Genomic DNA, 20019 nt, shown 5'->3' on the forward strand with positions numbered 1-20019 from the left:
AGTTTAACAACATGGACAAGCCATTGCGTCCTTTTATGACTCTGAGTCTTGAGAGATTGCAAAATACTTCTTCAATTGCCAGTTTATGTAACCAAAGAGGAAGTTAATGTTCCAACTTGATTCAAGATTAAATCGCTGGGCTCACAGAATGAGAAATTCATGCTAGCATTAACCCCCATATCAGCCCGTAAAGTGGTTATGGAATTTTATAAGTTATCTGACAAAGTCCTCGTTTGCATTTCACGCAGACAAAGCGCATGTCGGCGAATAATTAATAGGGATTATGAAATGCATGGATATTATTCTCTCATCATGAATGCAGATAACATAGTATATGGCACGTTTCCTCCATATCCAAACGTGCACTCATTCAATAGGTGAGGCTGGAATATGACATTTCTTACCCAGAATATCCTTAACTTAAAAGCGATCAATTTATATTGATAAGGCGAGCATTTCTACAACAGTCTATGTAGCAAGAGTAATTTCAGTTAGCTTTCATACAGAAACAAACTCGATATAATACCCAATTCACGTATGAATTTCGGATTTGCAATATTATTTCTATCAATTTTCTTCCTATTCGCAACTTTCCGAAGTTTTCCTTATGAGAATCCGCCACAAAAGCACGTGAACGCTTTTTCTATGAGCAAGTTGAGTGAAGCTGAAGAACTTCCAAAGTGTTTTCATAGCTATATGCAGAGATATTGTACGTATCTATGTATAGGGATACTTTATCTCATATATGTGATACCATAATAAAAATACTCACTCCTAGCGAGGTGTAGAATAAAGGGGTCTGTTAAATGTGAATATTACATGAACACATTGTGTATGTATGAAGACTCGTGCTGAGAAAGTTAGTGAGAGATTTCATTTTGTTCATACCGAAAATTAACCTAATTTGTTTGTGAGTATCTCAAGGATAAGGCGAAAGCATAATATTATTTGCGTTAGTAATCAAACCACGGAAGAAGGTGCCAAGCATCCTCACGTTACATCTGCAGAGCAAAACTTTCACCAAAACTGTATCAAATGCATTTAACCAATGTTATATGTATATCATTTGTACGTGCGAAGCTTTTACACGAATTTCCTAATTGGTTGTAATTATTTCTATATTTGTTTCATAATATATTTCGCAAAATATGAATTATAACATTTCTTGCTGGAAGATTCTTTATAATTCACTATGTATAAACAATTCGTTCATCTCTAGTTCCCTCTACTTTAAATATTGTAGTTTAATACTTTTCCAATTTCAAGTGCAATTAGTCACAAAGTCTTTAACAGCAAATGTCATGTGCAGATATTAAAACCAAAACTAATTTCCACATAATCCAGTGAATTTAGAATGTAGTATTTAAACCCTTGCTATGCAATTACTGGGCTTTTGTTATACTTGCGCCTTTGTTTAATATTGAGCACGAGAGAGGATGCCAAGAAAGTTTCTTCATTCCCGTGAAAGTTAGCATCAATTTCAATACACTACATGTGAGTCTTCTGTGTACAAAATCAATAAATTAGGATCAATTATGAGTGGACGTGTGTGTGCAAAAAGAGCAACACTAAGTTATTCGTAAGTGGATGGACTCACATGGTATCAATCATTCTATCAGTTTCACTGCAAATAGGCGAGTCTGGAGGAGACAAGCTAATAGAGGGCACATGTTTTTAGCCATGCTCTACCAAACTCTCCCTCTAATTGGCTTTCTCGTGGTCGTAAGGAGGTGTTCTTGAATTTTTCACGAAAACTATACTCTCGGTTTAAAAGTGGCCAAGTACTCAAGGGGCCCTCAGGGACAGGACAGGGGGCGATATGCGGATGGGAAAGTTGGAAAAGAGTGCAGAACTCACCACTGACAGGCAGCGTGGGCACACAGTCCATACGAATGTCCGCTACTGCACCGGAGATGGCTTGACTCACATACACGAAGCAGTATTCCACATATTTTTCGGAGAACAGGTCGCAATCGAAATGCAGGGAATGCTGTCCACGGACGACACGTTGCTCCGTGACGTAGTGCAGGGATGTCGGTGGCGCCAATGAGGCAACATCTGCACGCAATTTAGCAAATAAACGGACACGATCCGCCTGATCAAGGATGCATGCCGGATACTCAAACAGCACACCAATGCCACCAGTCATTGGATCGCATGGGAATATGCTGCGGGCGTGAACGTTGAACACAAATTGGTCGCTCCAATCAGCCTGTGAATCAAAGGCATGGCGTTAATGCAATATCTCCCTTTCTAGATTAGAGATGGAAAAGCCCCACGGGGAAAAATGCAATTTCTCCACCACGACGGCATTTCCGCTCTAAAATCCCCTCTTCCCCCCCCCATTCTACATACACACCCAGGAAGCCATTCGCTCTCTTTTTCTTGCCTTCCCACATTTTCCACCCGAGGCCTCTGCCAGGCCAACAGTTGGGAGTGCACTGAGAAAATGCTCCACCGCGATTCATCCCAATTCCGTGGCGATGTTTCAACCCTTTCGGGGCTGTACATGGGCTAATTTAATTTCTTACTACGAGGCCTAAAAGGACTGCTAATAGGAGCATTTGGTGGTAAATTATTTCTTCACCCAAGCAGAAGGATTGTCTCCGGCAATGTACTTTTGGCTGTTATTCTTAATTTTCACATTAACAGAAAGGATTGTTTCAAAATAAGTCATGCCCTGAGAAATTGGATAATTATGAAAATTAGACGCTTTTATTCTATTTGAGAAAAGCCAAAAAAGAAAACTTGAATCCTTAATGGCTTGAAAGACACTGAATAGCTTCAACCCCTAATTTACTTCTACATTATTAGTAAAATGGAGGGAAAGGACATTTACAATTTCTTTCTGTGCATTTCATGATGGCTAATAAGAAATCTTATCGGAAGACAATTACTGGGATATACCTTTATAAATGCTGATGCTGACACGATGTTGGGCGTGGGTGAGGTTGGGCGTAATTTGAGCACATAGTGTCCGGCAAGACCAAATAATTCACATCGCAGCTTAACGATTCGAGTCCGTGGGAAACCCCTAACTTGTTCAGCATATAAAATCTGCGACTTGGTTACATTCATACTGTCACAATAAATCTCATGGCCGCAGTAGTTGAGCTCAAGCCAGAACTCGGGCACATCCAGTGAATCTGTGTTTGGGAAGCTACACTCAACACTTGGAAACTCCAAGATAGCATCCACCGGCTCCTGCGGGTACGTTCCAATCGATTCCGGTGTTACACTTAATTTCGCCATGGGCCATCTCACATCCAGCTGCTGCCTAAGATGCTCCCTCGGCGGACTGTCTCGGCCCTGCTGGGCGGGCGATTCGCCGCCCACTACCTCGAACTCGTACAGTCCGCCACGGAGGAAGTATTGGCAGGGAACGGTGATCTGGGTGACATTGGAGACGGGGTCTGGGTAGATATCGATAGTGCTAACTGTCGTGCGAGTTGAATCCTCTATGCGCGTGATGTGCAGCCGATGATCCTGAGTCCTGTGGCCAGAATCGTCCAGCTGGACATTTTGCAGCTGAACGCGTAAATCGCCCTCCAGCGCAGTATATGTCACTGGCACCAGTAATCGGCCTCGCTTTAGGGCATTCACCATGTCTGTAATTGGCAAACAAATACCATTAATTTTTTCACTATCATTTACAGGCCAAAAAGGATAAATCAATACGCCGCGGACAATGCCGAGAAGTGAGACCGCCTCTCGGGTGGGAGATTAAAATTCTCACCATGGAACAAAGAGAGGCCACAACATATGCCAAACTCACACCCCGCAAAACTTCCCTGAAAGCTCTGAAAATTACTCCAAAGTATGACACCAAAAGTTACTCTTTATTTTTGGCAAACATGCCCCCACGTGGATTTGTTACTTATGTAAGTGCAGACATGTTCTTTGTGTATACACTTCCTAGCTATGCCTCCTCTCGGTCGATTCTATTCGAAATTATGTACACACGAAGTGGATGCAAAAGTGAACATCAGTTGTGCATTAAAGTTCAACGGCTGAGTTGAAAGTAGTTTTTACCATTTTTGCCTCAATGATGCCGAATAGAGTGGAATTCACAAGTCTTCTGCTACAGTCAGTCAGACAACGAGGAAGATCTGAACTGTCCAAGTTAAATTTTCAATCTTCTTCATGCGATAAGTAGAGACCATTTAACCGTTTACTATTAGACTTTAGAATAGATTCAGGTGCAAAGTTTGCAGCGCAAATGACAGTTACATTTTATTTGAAAGAACTTGAACCGCTTTTAAGAGGCACAAAAGGCATAATTGAAGTATCTTTCAACACAGAAGGCATTTGAATTAATGCATCATACCGTTTTATCCATAATTTCATTACCGTAAATCTCATTATAGCTTTTTTGCTCGCTCGCTCAACCCACAGTTTTCACATAAAATATCATGTCATACTGGCAACAAAAATAAATCCTATTAGCATCCCTTTGTCATTTTCATGTTTTTAATTACCGTCGCAGAATTTCATTCAAATAGACAGTAATTAGTAAAATATTAATTTTCCTATTATTAAAACAAATTGAACTCTGTCCTTTTGTAAACCCTATCGTATTAAAAAGTCAACGTCAATTTGTGAACACGTTTGGAATAATTTGCTAAATTCTTTGCCACTTTCTCAATGGAGATTTCATAAATGCAACAATAATAAAGTACTTCCTTCTCAACTGTTAGGAACTTCTCTGTGTATTTCTCATATTTCTTTTCCTTGAAAAGATGAATTGTTGTTTGTCAATGAGTTGTTGTTTTTATTCTTGTAAAAGTTGCTTTACGCATTTTAATGATGAACTTTTTTCCAGGAAGCAGCAAATTGGCTTTGATGCAATTTTTGCTCTTTCTCCATTTCACTATATACTTTGTCAATAGAATATTTTTCACTGATTGAAAATTTGCATAGGAAATTCATACGGTTTTTGCACACTGTTTGCTTTCAACATAGTCTGCATTTGATTTTATATGTTTAAATAAGAATAATTGAAAAATTGGATGAATATTTTTTTTTTACATTTAACACAACTTTCGCGGATTGGTTAGTGAGACAATTTTTATTATCCTTCAAAATTTAATTAATATTTTCATCCGATAAGTGATTTTAATAAGGCAGCTCTTTTAGAACAAAGCTTTTGGAAATGTATCCAATGCGAAATATGCTTGCAGTGCAAGAGATATGCGAAACGTCACTGATTGTGTTATTTAAGTAGTTTATTAAATATACATTACACATCAAAACTCCCATTTAATGGGAATGAAGAGCTTAATGAGTAAACAGAAGCATTATTGTACCAAAGTATATTTCTTCAATGCCCAGAATGACTCTATACCGAATAAATGCTCTCTGTCTATATACAATTCCAATGTCATTTACATAAAACATTCATACATAATAAAGTGTCTGAAATATTCCATTTGCATCTTTTGCCTCACTCTAGCTTACCAAAAAGCGCTGCTGAGTTGACTTTTGTGTTAATTGAATTTAATGCTATTTCACATTACGAAGCAATAGAGACAGTTTAGGTGCGGTTATCGGGAGATGAAGAAGTTACGCATTGAGTTGATTAGGATATTAAGGCAAAATTGTCATTTGTCATATCTTTTCATTGTCTTTTTCTACATTTCCAGCCTTTGCCCACAGTGTTCTTCACTTCTCCTAAATCTCATCTTATGTTATATAAATTGTGTTGTGACAGGGGAATTGTTGGGCACCTTTTTAGTATTTGATCTGGTATTCAATCTACGCTTTAATATCCTCTATTCTACCATGATTCAAGTGTTTTCCTCTCGGTTATATCGATGGAAACGTAAATATGTCTCTTAGCATTTCCCATTGAAGGTTTACGTGAAAATGATCTTATTTTATAAACTTATTGCCATTGTTAGCACACCTGACAAAAGGCATAATCTCTCTGCTTCTCAAAATTGCGCTTGCACAGCACAAAAGGGTGTTCGGCGGGAAAGTATTGCCGAAGTGCTTTCGAGAAGGTGTTACTTTTCACAGTTGCGTCACTGAGATTCGACAAAATTGGTAATTGGCCCGATTCTGCCTCATATTCTCCCCATTCTTTTTGCCCTCCATGGAGTATAAGGTGAAGTAATCAAATCACCAATTTGGTGAAATTTAATTCAAGTCACGATTTTCCAAAACAAATACATAATTTTCATTTAGTGCTCTTCGGCCTCGTCTTGAATTTCGCTGTGTATGAAATGTCTACCCCCTCAGGGCGCATCGAAGAAGAAATATCACAGAACGCCCCGTTCGAGATGTTCTACAATGGCAATCACCGATAAGGTGTGAATAATTAAATTTTATGTATTGATTGTATTTGTACTATTGTCTGTGTGTGTGTGTGTGTTTGTGTGTGAAACTGAGTGTGGAACTGTGAAGCAAGTTGGTAAACATGTTGCATCATTCATATATACACGTTTGCATGAATTGTATCAATTAGATGATGCGGTGATGTTATATGAAGCTGATATTTTATCAAATGGTAATGTTGTACGCCCTCGGGATATAAGCACTCCTCCAAATGTACATCAGTTGTGGTATTGTGTAGTTTGCAGCAAGTAAGGAACAAGGAACCTTCACACAATCTTGTTTGCCTACATCAGTTAATATCAGTTCATTATAGCCTCTTGAATGATGCATCAAATCTAAAGAACTTTGAAATGTGAAAGTTACGTGAAAAATTCTGTTCAAAACAATTAGTAAAATTACAGATCTTGACTGCTTGATAATATTTTCTTACAAATCATTTATTGTGGACAAGATGAATGCATAACAAGTATAATCTACCAGTGCCTAATTCTTATCAGTATTACTCTATATACAAACTATTGTTGTATGGCAATGCATCCAGGAAATAGTCTTATGACAGAGGAATTTCTGGAATTCATGTGATTTCCCAGCAATTAATTCAGTTCCTTCCGAGTAAATTCGTTCTTTGACACACGACATTGTAGAGTATGAAAGTTATCCAACAATTTATTAAGATTGATTCATTGGAGCGTAAAAAGTATTCATAATAAATACTTTCAGGCATTCAGTATCTACAACTTAAATTTCCTTGAAATTCCTTACATGTTCTTGCCGTATACATTCAAAAGGAGAGAGGCGAGTCCTTTAAATTTGATAGCTCTTGCGGATACAGATATTCTGTTCTCCTCTTACCATAACACACAATACTGAAAGCATATTAGTGAAATGAAATTGAGATATCGTGCTGAAAGCAATAGGTTCAGTCAGACATCCTCTCCGGCACTCTACAAATTCCACCTCCATGTAAAGCATTTCTCATATCATTTCAATAGGTTTCGGCACTTTTTCATTCAAGTCAAGGAGATAGAAAAACCACCCACAAACTCCCATTTAAATACTATACATGTTGTCTGAGAAAAAATTCCATCCTCCAATCCGGCATCTCTCCTCGCATCGCATTCTCGAAATTTCAACCCAATACACCCTTAGACTTTTATGCCTATCAACAATGCCAATGTATCTCTTGGACGGAATTCCTTATCTTCAAGGGGTTCTTCCGTCCCTGATGCCCTATAAGAAAAAGGCGCACAGCGGAGGGAGAAAATGCAGTAATGGAATAGAAAGGATAATATTTTTATTAAAAAGAAGCCCTGAGTGAGGAGAGAATGGAATTTCCTCCGACATCCGAGAATGCAACAGTTTGGCTCAATGGAATTACAGAACATGGCATCGTACTTGGCTTTTTCCGAGCAACTCCCATAAAAATAGTGGCGGCGTGTCGTACCCACAGCCGGGCTAGAGATATCGTGAAAGCAATTTCTCAGGATTTGTCGGGTTTGTTTTACATACTGTTATTACGCGCTATGCACTGAAATATTACACCAATGAAAATAAGCGAATGAGTTGAGCATCAATTGAATTTGCTGGTCAAGTTGGATTATATATGAACTTCCAAGTTCCCCATAAATTGAAGCATTATTACATTTATGCTCTGATACTAATAAAGCAGAAAGTTATGCATTTTTTGAAGTTCTGCAGGATCTACTGCCTTCCATGATATTAAAACCATTATTTGTAATCATCAGTTCCGAATGATTCCAGATGATAAAGTATTCTCGCGCTTTGAGCGTAAAATCAATCAATCTTTGCACTGTATTTCTCTGACAATTTCCTTTATCTTGTAAAATGTAAGACGCTTTGATCTCCGTATTCTCATCGCTGATAACTCTCTTCAAGTCTTCCTTGCAAAACATTAAGCATGGAAATCTGTTGGATGTGAAAGCCAAGGACAAAGCATTGTTAATGTTGTGCACAAATAACCTTCCTGGAAGCAAACAAAATAAACTGCCTTTGCGAGAGACATAACGAAGACATTGTGTTGGGGTGGTACTTTGTGCTGATGAAGCGCATAAATTTCTATGCCACTGTGCATGACCATAAATAGAGAAAATATAACCCAAATATCGTGGCTCATGGCCTCAAACTCCATATTTTTCTTACGATTTCCCTCCTCTCGCTGTCAGTTCTTGGAGATAAAATGACAACATAGTTTCACTATGCGATTGCATTCATGTCGTATCCCACATTAGAGATTGTCAAAAGAAATATTTCTTTGGATAAAAGCACATGTTTTACCAACGAAATTAAACGGATATCGCATGTGAGTTACTGAATAACTTTGTGTTTTTGTGAAAAATTTCAAAAACAAGATTGATTTCTGTGTTTTGCGTGAAATGTTAAATACTTCCCGAATGAAAGAAATGTGTTCCTTTAAAATCTCACATTTTATTGTGCCATAAAGAAGAAGTCGACGATTCTTTATTAATATCCTTCGAAAACATCACAAATGCCTATAAATTGAAAGTTGAAATAAATAAAGAGATAATGTTAAATTTCGCTTGTCTTGAGCTTGTCACCGATGTAATGGTGGAGAAATGTATTGGATTTCCATTAAAAAAGACATGATTTCTTGCAGAAGTACATAATCTGCATTCTAGCGTTTCAGACATTGGGGAAGATATTCATTATGACAGTATACTTGGGGATTAAAATGGTTGATTTTTCTTGAAGGCGGCAAGGAGATAAAACGCAATGATATTGCAAAGGAGAGAATGAAGTAATGAAATTGTTTGTCGTTTTTTATGCGTTTATTCTCTTCGTTTATTCATTCGTAAGAAGTGGCGAGTGAGCGGAGGAAAGCAACTTTCTTCTTCGTTATTGAATTTTATATTCACACTTTCTTCGCCACATCAGTAAATGGGTGATGCCATCTCATTTGGCGGTGGCGTGGGTGAAAGAGACAGGATCTGACGGGCTTTTCGCATTGCCAAACACGCTTTAATGCCCAGTGGCAATTTCCTCCACTGTAGGCACCCCCAGAAAAGTTGAAACGGATAGAGTGAAATTTCCCGATAAAATTTTTCAAAAAGTGCCGCCCCAACAAAACACGTTCCACTCTGGGGAAAAGTTTCCGCACAAAGGGCCTCCCTCGTGGTCTGGGCCGAAAGAGTTTTCGGCCCACAAGGATTTAATTAATTTGATGGAATCACACTCCTGATTGCTTAATACATTCACATTTCGCCGTTGGATCGGGCGAGAGAATGGCTAAATTATAAATATATACATATATATTGTGTTTATCTTCTCGGGAAAATTTTGGTGTTTTTAGTTCCAGCCCAAAGTTGCTCTTTGACTTTGTCCATGGCGGGCCAAAATGTAGTTAATATTATTAATAGTGTTGGCCATATTGTTACATTTTGTATGAGTAGCCGGAGTATTCACAAAACTTTTACTCCATATTGATATTTATGTTTGTCGATTGCGAGTGTAGAGTTTTGCGCCCTCAGAATATTAACATTCTTTCTCTCCATTTTCCATATAACTGCCATATGTTTTTCCACCACACATATGGCATGGGAAAAAGTATCGTGAGACAATGCAAAATAGAGATTTATTGTCCTATATTTGGTACATTTTTGCAGGTCATTCTTTTTCTCGCTGCGAGTGAAATTTATTAACTGGAGTAAAAAATATAGTCATATTTTCATTTGGAACTTTAAAACAATTAAATATAGCTTTGGTGTTTTCAGACATTTCGCGAAAATATGTTGTCCTAAACAAATGTAGACTATGTATATTCATTATCCAAATATCTGGAGTTTGCTGAAAATCTTGCCAGAGATTTCGCTTCTGATAATACATATTTCCACCGCCTTATTAATCTACATAGTTTATAGGGCAAGCACTTCATCAGTAAAATGTGAATTTATTTATTTGCTCACATAATTTACAATCATATATTGTGATTTATGCACATGAGGAAAGCCAGATTCATACCTGATGTGAAACAGATCCCTATGACACATTTCGCTGTCGTCGAGCGAATCTTGCAAAATACATGAACGTTAAACGTAATCAAAATACACATATACATATTTTCATTCTTCAGCTCCTCAAGATTCATCCGTCTATACTGAAAATATTAGAGAGTGCAATTCTACAAGTTGAGAATTTATTTAGAGAGAACCGGATCCTAAATGAATAAAACATATACTACAAGTCTCTTCTATATAGGTGTGGATCCAAGGATGCATATATACAAGTGTACATGTTTATATTGTACAAACAAACAGTCTATGTACCATCGAGCTATATCAACTTGCTCTCTTTGCCACTTTACAAATTCATGGTGTCATTTGTTTAGCTGAGAATTCCCGCTCCACGTGCGATTTCCTTTGATACAGTTCAACTGCTTTACTATTAGCCAAATTCAAAGAGTGCATACAATTAAACATTTCTAGAAACATGCCTTTAACATTACGTTATAGCAGAATATTAATGAAGTTCGAGAATAGGGGATTAAATTCATGTTGTCTGCCAATGTTTTTAACATATATTACATTATAAATATGTAGGTAGATAATTGGAAAGTATTGCGAAATAAATACAATTTTTACAAATAACATGTTTTTTTGCGCGCAAAATCTTCTTGAGCCCGTCAGACTGGAAATTTAATTGAGAGCTTTACTTCCCAAACTCAACATTTTTTGCACTTCCATCTCCCAATTCTAATTGCACGGGGTTGGAAACTTTTTGGATTATTTTTCAACAGATGGAAAAATTAAATTGTTATCATATTTCTATGGTGAGCGTGAGGAAATATAAACGTCAGTGTAGAATTTACGACCACAAATGAAATGAATATTTCGTCGGGAATTGCTGGGTAAAGTGGGTTATATTTTACAATAGAGGTGGAAAAGGTGCTTCTCAGATAGCCTAATTGAAATTTGTAGGATTTTAATTTTGAATTTCAACAATGATTAATTGAATAATCAAGTTAAAATTTACACAATAATTTTTCAGCCTGCGTTCACGGCCGAACTTCTTAAGAGTTTTGAGACCTATCCACTGTTGTATTGATTTAATGTCACAAATATTAATTGTAATTTTGCAATTTATCTAAAGCACGTACAGCATTGTGTGCAGAGAATATGTGCAGGATTTTTCTCTCTCGCCTCCTAATTTTCTTTGCAATCAAATGTGTCAAAAATGTGAAATACGGAGATCCAACGGAAAATTGCCAGCCAGAAGGAAGAACGTGGTGAGATGAAATTCTTCATAGTAGGGACTGAAAAGCACCACGGAGTGGAGCAAAAGGATAAACTGAAGAAGTTCATTGGGGTATTCTCAAGAAAATAATTATTTTTAACCCTAGAGCATTTTATGTGAGAGTGTGCGGTATAAATACAGCCACGCCACAACTCCATGTGGGGCAGTCTTTTTATATAGAATCTCGTAGTATTTATCTGGCTGTTAGAGCAAACAAAGTGAATCGTATATAGTCTCACAGGAGGTGCTTACTGACTCGTTTTCATCGGGCTCACCAGCCGTAATTCAATATCCTCTTTGCCTTGTCTGCCACCGGGATATGTAGTTGGGAAACGTATCAAGTATAGTTTCCTGAAAATGGTGTGACGCCTTTGTTCCACAGAAATATTTTCCACCTCCCACTAATAGGGGACAAATACTATACAACATGAAGGAGTGGAGCTCAGAGAACTTTAACAAAATATCTATCTTTTCTATACTGCCGGCAGAGGATGAAATGGTTGCAAAACAAAGTTTTAAAATTGAAAATGGATTACGAATGGCATGGTTTCCGTGCACAAAGGGGAAAAAAGGAAAACGGAAGACAGCAAAATCCAGAGAAGAAATGACACTTTGAGCTTTCTCTCCGGCTAGCGGGTGGAATCGCCAAGAAGATCAGTATAATTAAAGCCGGAAAAGAGGCGGCAATATTGCACGTGCTAATAAAAACGGATAATTGTAGAACAAAATATTAAATTCTGAAAGGATGCCAGCAGAAATATAATTAGACCATCATCTAGATATAGCCTTGGAAATTAGAATTGTGGCGACTGAGAGGGAATTTTTGCTGAGCTCTGACTGTGGCTCTCCACTTTTATTTACAATATAAAACACTCTTTGTATGAAATTGGATTACAAAGTTTTCCTCCACTCAGTTTCGGGAGAACCAAATTTTTGATGGATTATTCCTTTCTCTGCATCTCAAAATTCAATTATAATGGTGTAAATAATGAAAGATATTATTTGTGAAGGAATTTATCATTCTATATATCTCACAATAACGCTAACTTAACGAAATTTAAGAAAAAAAAGAATATATTGGAATCGATTTCTTTGAAAAATCCATTTTAATTGAAACGATTTTTCTTCGCATAAATTCGAATAAATATAACCATTTAAATGGAAAAGAAGCGCATTCCATCTCTACACATCGCAATTGCGGTATAGTCTCTAAAACCTCATCAGAAAAGCAAATCACGCCACAAAGCTGGCGTTTCGTATGCAAACCGTAGTCAAAAATATTTGTGTGCGAATCTGATTGGAAATGTAATTTTCCCTCCTCGGGATTACATATTCTAATTTGAAATTCAGCAGTATTTCACAATTTCTTTCACAATTTCATATTTTATTTCACCGCCATCATCTCCAGTGTCTCGGAAATTTGCAAGTTCTCGTTTAGAAAGGAATAAAGGGAAAATATTATAAATTATTCATTCTACCACAGAGTCTTATTTGTCTACAAATCTCCCCCTTTTATTTCATAAAAGTTAATTTGAAGGTTAATTTCGGAAATTTCCAACTCTATTACGCCGTGTGTTTTTTACTCTATCTATTGAGAGTTCCGGAAAGAAAAAAGTCCTTGAGTGAATTTGGAATTATCTGGCAATGGTGAAATAAATTATGGTAGTCTTGGGTATTGTTTTGATACCCAATTGTCTGATTTAAAAATCCATTTCGCAAGATTGAACATTCGAGTTTGTTTTCAAATCTACTTCTTTCGCTTCTGCCTTTTAAACACTTTCACACTCAAAGTCGGCGGAGTCTTTCAGTCGAGAAACCCTTGGCACCCCTTTGAATAGATGTAATGTGAATGGACGTTCAATAATTTATATATCCATTAAGTGATTACTTTTTTGTTGGCTCCTTTCTTGCTAACAATTCAGTGGCCATTCATCGATTGGTGCTTCCAGTTTGCAAAGCTCACATCAAAAAACCACCTCTCGATGCACTGGTAAATATGTGGTTTGTATGTATTTTGGGACAGAAAACCATGAGCTGAATGTGACAGATGTTTTAAAATGCTTCAATTGACATTTATTTTAATTTATCTGTCATTAAATCTAATTTTTCTAGCTTTGTCGCCGGCTTGCCAATTTGCATTTCGTTCCAGAGAGAAAATAGGTCTCAAGTCACCCAAAACCATTAGAATTTGTCACTTGAAATGGTAGCAATTTGTGTAAAATGGGCGCACGGGAAAATCCATGTGCATCAGTGAAATGCTGATGGGAGGGTAACTTAATGGAATTCCGATCATGCAATAATCTTAAATGTAGTTTCGGTAATTTGGGAAATCCTCCACTTCAACAAATAGTTGAAATATTCCGATTCCCTCTCATTCAAACTTAAGTAATTTATGATATCCAACCCTTAAAACCGGATGGAGCGCACGAACGTATAGTTAGGCGATGGAAATCAAGCACTTTCGAGGGTGATTCCGCGCTGGTGAGGGGCTAGTGATTCGTCTGAGAAGAGTGTTTTCCAATAATCGAAATTTATCACTTGATAGCTTTAAAGGGAGTAAGAACCCCAGAGTCGTAAGATGATGCAAATTTTCTAAATTGAATTACGATTCTCGGTCAATGATTTTCCAAGCTTAGCACTGAGCATCCCCTAATCTTGATCTGTACTCAATGCTCCTCTAAAGTGAATTACCCACCCATGTGGATTTTCCACAAAAGAGGGACAATATCACGCCTATATAAGTGGCCCCTCGCACTTTTCGCTGACTTTTCACAACTCTGCATTGCTATACATCCAAAAACGATAATAGCACAATAATCGGCTAGATGGGTGATATTTATATGCTAATTCCCGTCTTATCTCCCTCTATGCTGCGCCCTATTTGCGCCCCATACAAACAACCAAAAATGTTGCCCGAGGAGATAAAATTCTGGCCACACGAGGAGTAATTTGAATTCATTTTTTGTCTGTCTCGCATGCACAGACTGTCTCTCAGAGACTGTGGACTGTCTCTGAGACTGTTAAGCCCTGTGACTTTGCCGGAGCGGTAGATCTTGAAGAGGAGCATAATTTGTTCGACGAACAAAGTGTTTTGTATGCAGCAATAAAGCCACCTTATAAAGCCTTATTTATTCTAATTTCATTCAATTGTAGCGTTTTCATCTCACACCTTACCAAGATAAGGAGGAAAATACCACAATATGTTAATAATAAAGACCTTCTAAACCCCCATTGCAATGTTGGAAAAATTTATTTTGAATGAATTTAATATAATTTGAGGTTTTAAAAATTTGTGGTATATAAATTAGTTTTGCACCCATCTATTTAAGATTATTGAGTTTCTTTAGCTAAAGATGTCACATCGCGCTCTTGATCCGGAGATTTACTTAAGTGATTCAAACCTTTTCGGTTCCAAGTGAGAAATAAAATAAATTACCCCGCCAAACTGTATGTAAGGATTCCCAACTTCCATATTCGCAATTCACAAATTTATTCACACGTATTAGGACTTTCGCGTATTATTTAAATTCCACTCAGGTCATGGCAATAATTAAGGGAGTTATAAGCGGGGAAAATTTTTCCGTGCTGGGGTTGAACGTGGGTGGGAAATCGAGGCTCTTTTGGCTCGAAAACTTTCGGATATTTATTCAATAAGAGGCCCTGGTAGATGGGAGAATCTTGCAAAAAAGGAGGAGAATTTCGAGAGGCGAAACATAAATTGACGGATAATCTCTCTGGAAGCGATGGTATCAATAACGAACTTTCAAGCAGAGCGAAAACTTTTTCTCAACACTTGGTCTGAGACAGCAAATTTATTTACACCTTCATCAGAGGCATTCTACTTCATTTGCAATATAATTCCTGAGAACCGTAACTATAATTGCATCCATATGAGTAATGAATGCAAATAATTTGCTTCGCAAGTTTGCTTCTCAATTTTCAATTTGTTCGCCCACTAAAACGCGAACACATGTATGACATTTATTTTATGCTCATAGTTGTAATTGAGTTCTCTTGTTCTCAAATTTATTATCAGTGTATTGTACTAAATGGTGATTTAAGGGTAATTTCTGGCTTAATGGGGCACGGTGTATAAAATCTTCGTGTCATTGACAAATATCTGCAAATTTCCCCTGAATTTAGGGCCACTCTTTGCGTGGGATGATAACACTGGGCTATACAACTTGATTAATTAGCCACTCCACTTATTTGAAATTGTTTTACGGCGATTAACCGCCCTATATTTTTGTCGGAGTGCAGTTTAATTTGCTGGACATTTAGCAGAGGCCACAGAAACATTGAAAATTGCTTGGAATATTCCTCAAAGTGCCAACAAAATTTACATGAAAATGGTTTCCTTGGACACACTTCAGCTCCAGCGAGCGTTCTTTGATGAATATTTCCCTTGAATGCCTGACATTTTCCTCTTGTCACTTTCGACATCATTATTATAATTCCAGTTTAAACTTAGATTGTGTTATAATGATTTTGTCAACAAGAATTCAGCCCTCCTAAGCGTCATATTCCCGGCATTATAATTGAATATAAGTCGTTAGAATGTTGCTCATTACAGGCTCATGCGACGGTCCTTGGTTTCCCGCCATTAAATTATTTATGTGGCTTCATTACACTCTTGTTCACATATGAATAGACGGGTAACAATTACTTAGGCAAATTACCCAAAAATTACATATTCCCCAGCACCGACAAAATAACTTACATTGAGCCAAAAATTATATTGTTCCACTCGGAGCTTGAATTTTGCTGTGCGGGAATAAAATTAGGCACCCTATAGAGCTTCATTGCCCTTCTTCGTTATACAGCATCACTTCCTGTGGATTGCAATTTCATCCAATTCATGAAAGGTATAATCAATTGCGGAATATGTTTCCTACTCTCAATGTTTCCTTATTTCAGAGAAACGACACTTGCACGACTTGCACAAAATTGCAACTCCATCAGTACAGAATTTCATTGTATTTTATGGCCAAACTATTGTGCGGTTGCTTTTGAAAAATATAAGACAGTCAAACTCTCTTCAGCATTGTTTTTTTTTTGGGTTGAAATTAACATGTGTACCTCAGAGAAAGAATTTATTTCCTGGAGAAAAATTTCAAGTAGTGGAATAAAGTCTTTACTGCAGAATTTGCAGTATGAAAAGTATTTCAAAGTCACAGTTTTCCGCACATCAATTTGAGTTTCACCGTTGAGAGGTGTTCGGTAACTTTTCCATTTTCGGTGGAAGAAAATTTTCTCCACCCTCTATTTGTTAAATTAAATTTCTGCACAAGTTAATTGTCGTGCCGATCGAGAGCACACGAATATTCTCGATTATCAATGGTAGTGAGGAAGTGATGGTGGAAGTAGAAAGAGCGTAATCTCTTCTGAAAAATTGCTTTGTCGAAGGGACTTACCAATTCCAGAGAGAATGAATGCAATGACGCAACTCAACAACGTCCAAATAAGCCCTTTGGGCTTTATTTTCTTGGAGCTTCGTGACATGTTGAGTGGCACAGTGATTAAGTCTATGATTATCGGTAAACTCCACCACTAGACGAGGCGGTCTCTGTCAAGCTCCGATGCATGTTTCATCCATGGTGTACTGGCATTAATTGCAGGTGGTTTTTCAGCAAACACCGCCAATACCTGCAATACAGAGGAGAGGTTACGGAAATGTGTTAGACATTTTCAATTTCCACCCCCACAATTTTTCGTATTAATCTCTCCCAAGTGCCCAGAGAGAAGTAGCTGTACTCTCGATGCCTGATCACAAATCACACGAGCCCCAGCGATCCCCAATTTTAAATAGATGGGGTTTGAGTTGGCTAGAAAAAGCGGTGTGGGAATTGAAAGGGAAGATGCACTCTGCGGAAGACGATGTCTCCCTTTCTCGATTTTTACACCAAAACCATATAAAACTCAGTGAGTCATCAATTGATGCTGTTGAGTTCTCCTGCAGTATATGTTGTGTCTGGGGCTATTAACTATTCATTGCGATGGTTACAATATATTCTCCAGCGTTCAGGTTTATTTATCTCGGAGGGTAGAACGGAGGATTTACTGGTACACCAACTCCTGTATACATCCTTATATTATGGCATCCTCCGCCGTCTGCAATGCCACCAACACACCATTGGGCCATGCACAACCGGAAGACTTATTGTTATCGAGCTGGATGCCACCCATTTATAAAAAGACACACACATATGTATATTCGTCCCCCCTTTCCAACACGGTATAAAAGTCTACACTTTGCCGTTACACCCTTACAAGAGGGTTGAAGAAAATTATATGGATGCGAGGTCGTGAAATTCGAGATAGCTTTCCTATATCGTGCCATTGGGATGTTACTTCCTGCATCAGACTTCTCGCTTATTGAAATTTCTGTCAACATTCACAAACACTTGAGAGGTTTCGTCTTAAAATCTAGACTTTGTCCAATCTCTTGTGCCGCTGGTTCTTCCTTGATGTCACAGTTAAGGTTAAATCTACACGACTGAATTGAATTTACGACTGAATATAAAGTATATGAGCCTTGCGAAATTTTTCGTTTGTCTGAATTGACGCATGAAGAATCGATTGCGATTTTCTCAGATTTTTCTTTGCATATCCAGTATGTTTTTTATTCACAGTTTCCGAACATATGTAAGACAATTCAGCAAACAAATTTTCCAAATGCTTTAAAAGCTAATTAAAGATTAAACTCACATTTACAGTTTAACGTCTTGGAAAATGCATAATATGGTAAGTTTAAATAGTTGTCGTTTATTTGCACAAAGATGTGATTCAATCATATACAGTTTAGAGTTGAAATGTTCAGAAAGTTAAATGTTAACTCAAGACTTTTATTTTACATTCCAGAAAGTTTGGATAAGACATTTAAAAAGCCACAAATTTGCATCTCATTATTATTAAATGTACATCTTCACATTGTTTAGAATACTAAGCTTTGTGAATCGTATGAAAGCAATTGATTTAGAGAGTGTGTTGCCACACTATACCTTTCGTCGCACTACACAAATGTTTATCCAAAAATTTAAATCGTCTTAGGAAAGGTGAGCTTCCACACATGTTGAGGAAGAGAAACAAAGTTATCATCCCTCCGGCAAACAAACACTCTGAGTATCTTAATTAAAACCAGAATATTGTCGCTGGGATTGTGCCACATGGCAAGAGCATACTGTCTTCTTCTCAATACCCTTGGTCAAACATGGCGACACAACTTCCTCTGTGCATTGGGCATTCTACACAGGATCCCGTGTGACACGAGTAGGTGATGACAACGGTGAACGAGATGCGCCAGTGGAATGGTTGCTGCATAAGATTCTCTCAGTAAGTTTACCGTCTTTCGGCCAGTGGGAGGAATAAAAAAGAATCTCTGAAAAGTTTCGCCATCTCTATCGTCACTCTAGCAAGCGCGACGCCGAAGAAACTTTTGAACTTTAAAATTTCCCCCATTTAAATTTACAATGGAAAATCATTTGTGAGATAGGAGACAAAAACTTTCTCACACCACCTCGTCATATTTTTGAGCGCATTGTATGGATCTTTTTTTTTCTAAGTATATAAAATTATGTGGACAAGCGCAAGGTGATTTGCTTTTTTCCACTTCCACATCTTCCAACAAACACAGCTTCCCGTGTAATGCATTTTCTCTCACTCTCGCATCGCGAATTCACTTTGAGACTTACACTGTTTTAGCACAAATATGCATTTCCGCAGCAACTTCCTTTCCGCGAATGAGAAGACAGAGCATGTCCTCGCCCTGTAATATACCATCTTGCTACCTTCAGTAAGTTTCGAGAAAATTGTACATTTTTTCGTCATTTATTGCATTTCATTTTAAGTTTTGCTTTCTCTGGGCAATTTGCATTTCCCTTGCACAACTGTCGGGTGAATTTTTTTTAATAAAGAAAGTGCAAATCCACCGTCTGCAAATGACTCTCAGACTCATAATTTACCAAATATTTCACACATTTTATTTACTACCGTGCACAAAGTCAGCGGCATTTACCGGAAATACGTACACAAGAAATGCTCATTCAAATGACTTTCACGAAAGTTTTTCTTTTCCTTCGCATACACCAACCCTTACAGGCTTAGTTTTGGCTATTACACTGTTTCTAGAGAATATCTATTGAGATTGCATTTATTTCCAAAAAAAAAATGGGAAGCCAATCGTTTTTTGGAGACGTTATGTTGAAGGGACATTAGAAAATGTTTATATTTTGTCCACATTTTGGAGTGAATCCAATATTTAAACATTTCCCATTTGCTTTAAATGTAAATACAACAGCAAGTGGAGTAAATGTTTTTCCTAAACGAATGACAATGAGATGGCATTTTCAAACTAAATGTGGAAAAACAGTACAATAATTGAATTTATTCCTAACTAGGCTATTTTCCACACAAATA

At 37.4% G+C, this 20019-nt stretch overlaps 1 protein-coding gene across 1 annotated transcript in view; it reads right to left on the reverse strand.

The window, feature by feature from the left end:
- LOC132260580 (uncharacterized) overlaps nucleotides 1-17115 on the reverse strand; it is a 36725-nt gene extending 19610 nt beyond the window's left edge. Inside the window, exons 1-3 of the mRNA XM_059758839.1 lie at nucleotides 17019-17115; nucleotides 2908-3608; nucleotides 1858-2212 (exon numbers count right to left, since the gene is read on the reverse strand). Of these exons, the coding sequence (XP_059614822.1) occupies nucleotides 1858-2212; nucleotides 2908-3608; nucleotides 17019-17106 (1144 nt within the window). The 5' untranslated portion in view covers nucleotides 17107-17115. The remainder of the gene's footprint in view (nucleotides 1-1857; nucleotides 2213-2907; nucleotides 3609-17018) is intronic.
- Nucleotides 17116-20019: the final 2904 nt, after the last annotated feature.

The sequence above is a fragment of the Phlebotomus argentipes genome, unplaced genomic scaffold, assembly GCF_947086385.1.
Source record: "Phlebotomus argentipes unplaced genomic scaffold, Phlebotomus argentipes genome assembly contig_6, whole genome shotgun sequence".
In the NCBI taxonomy this organism is placed as follows: domain Eukaryota; kingdom Metazoa; phylum Arthropoda; class Insecta; order Diptera; family Psychodidae; genus Phlebotomus; species Phlebotomus argentipes.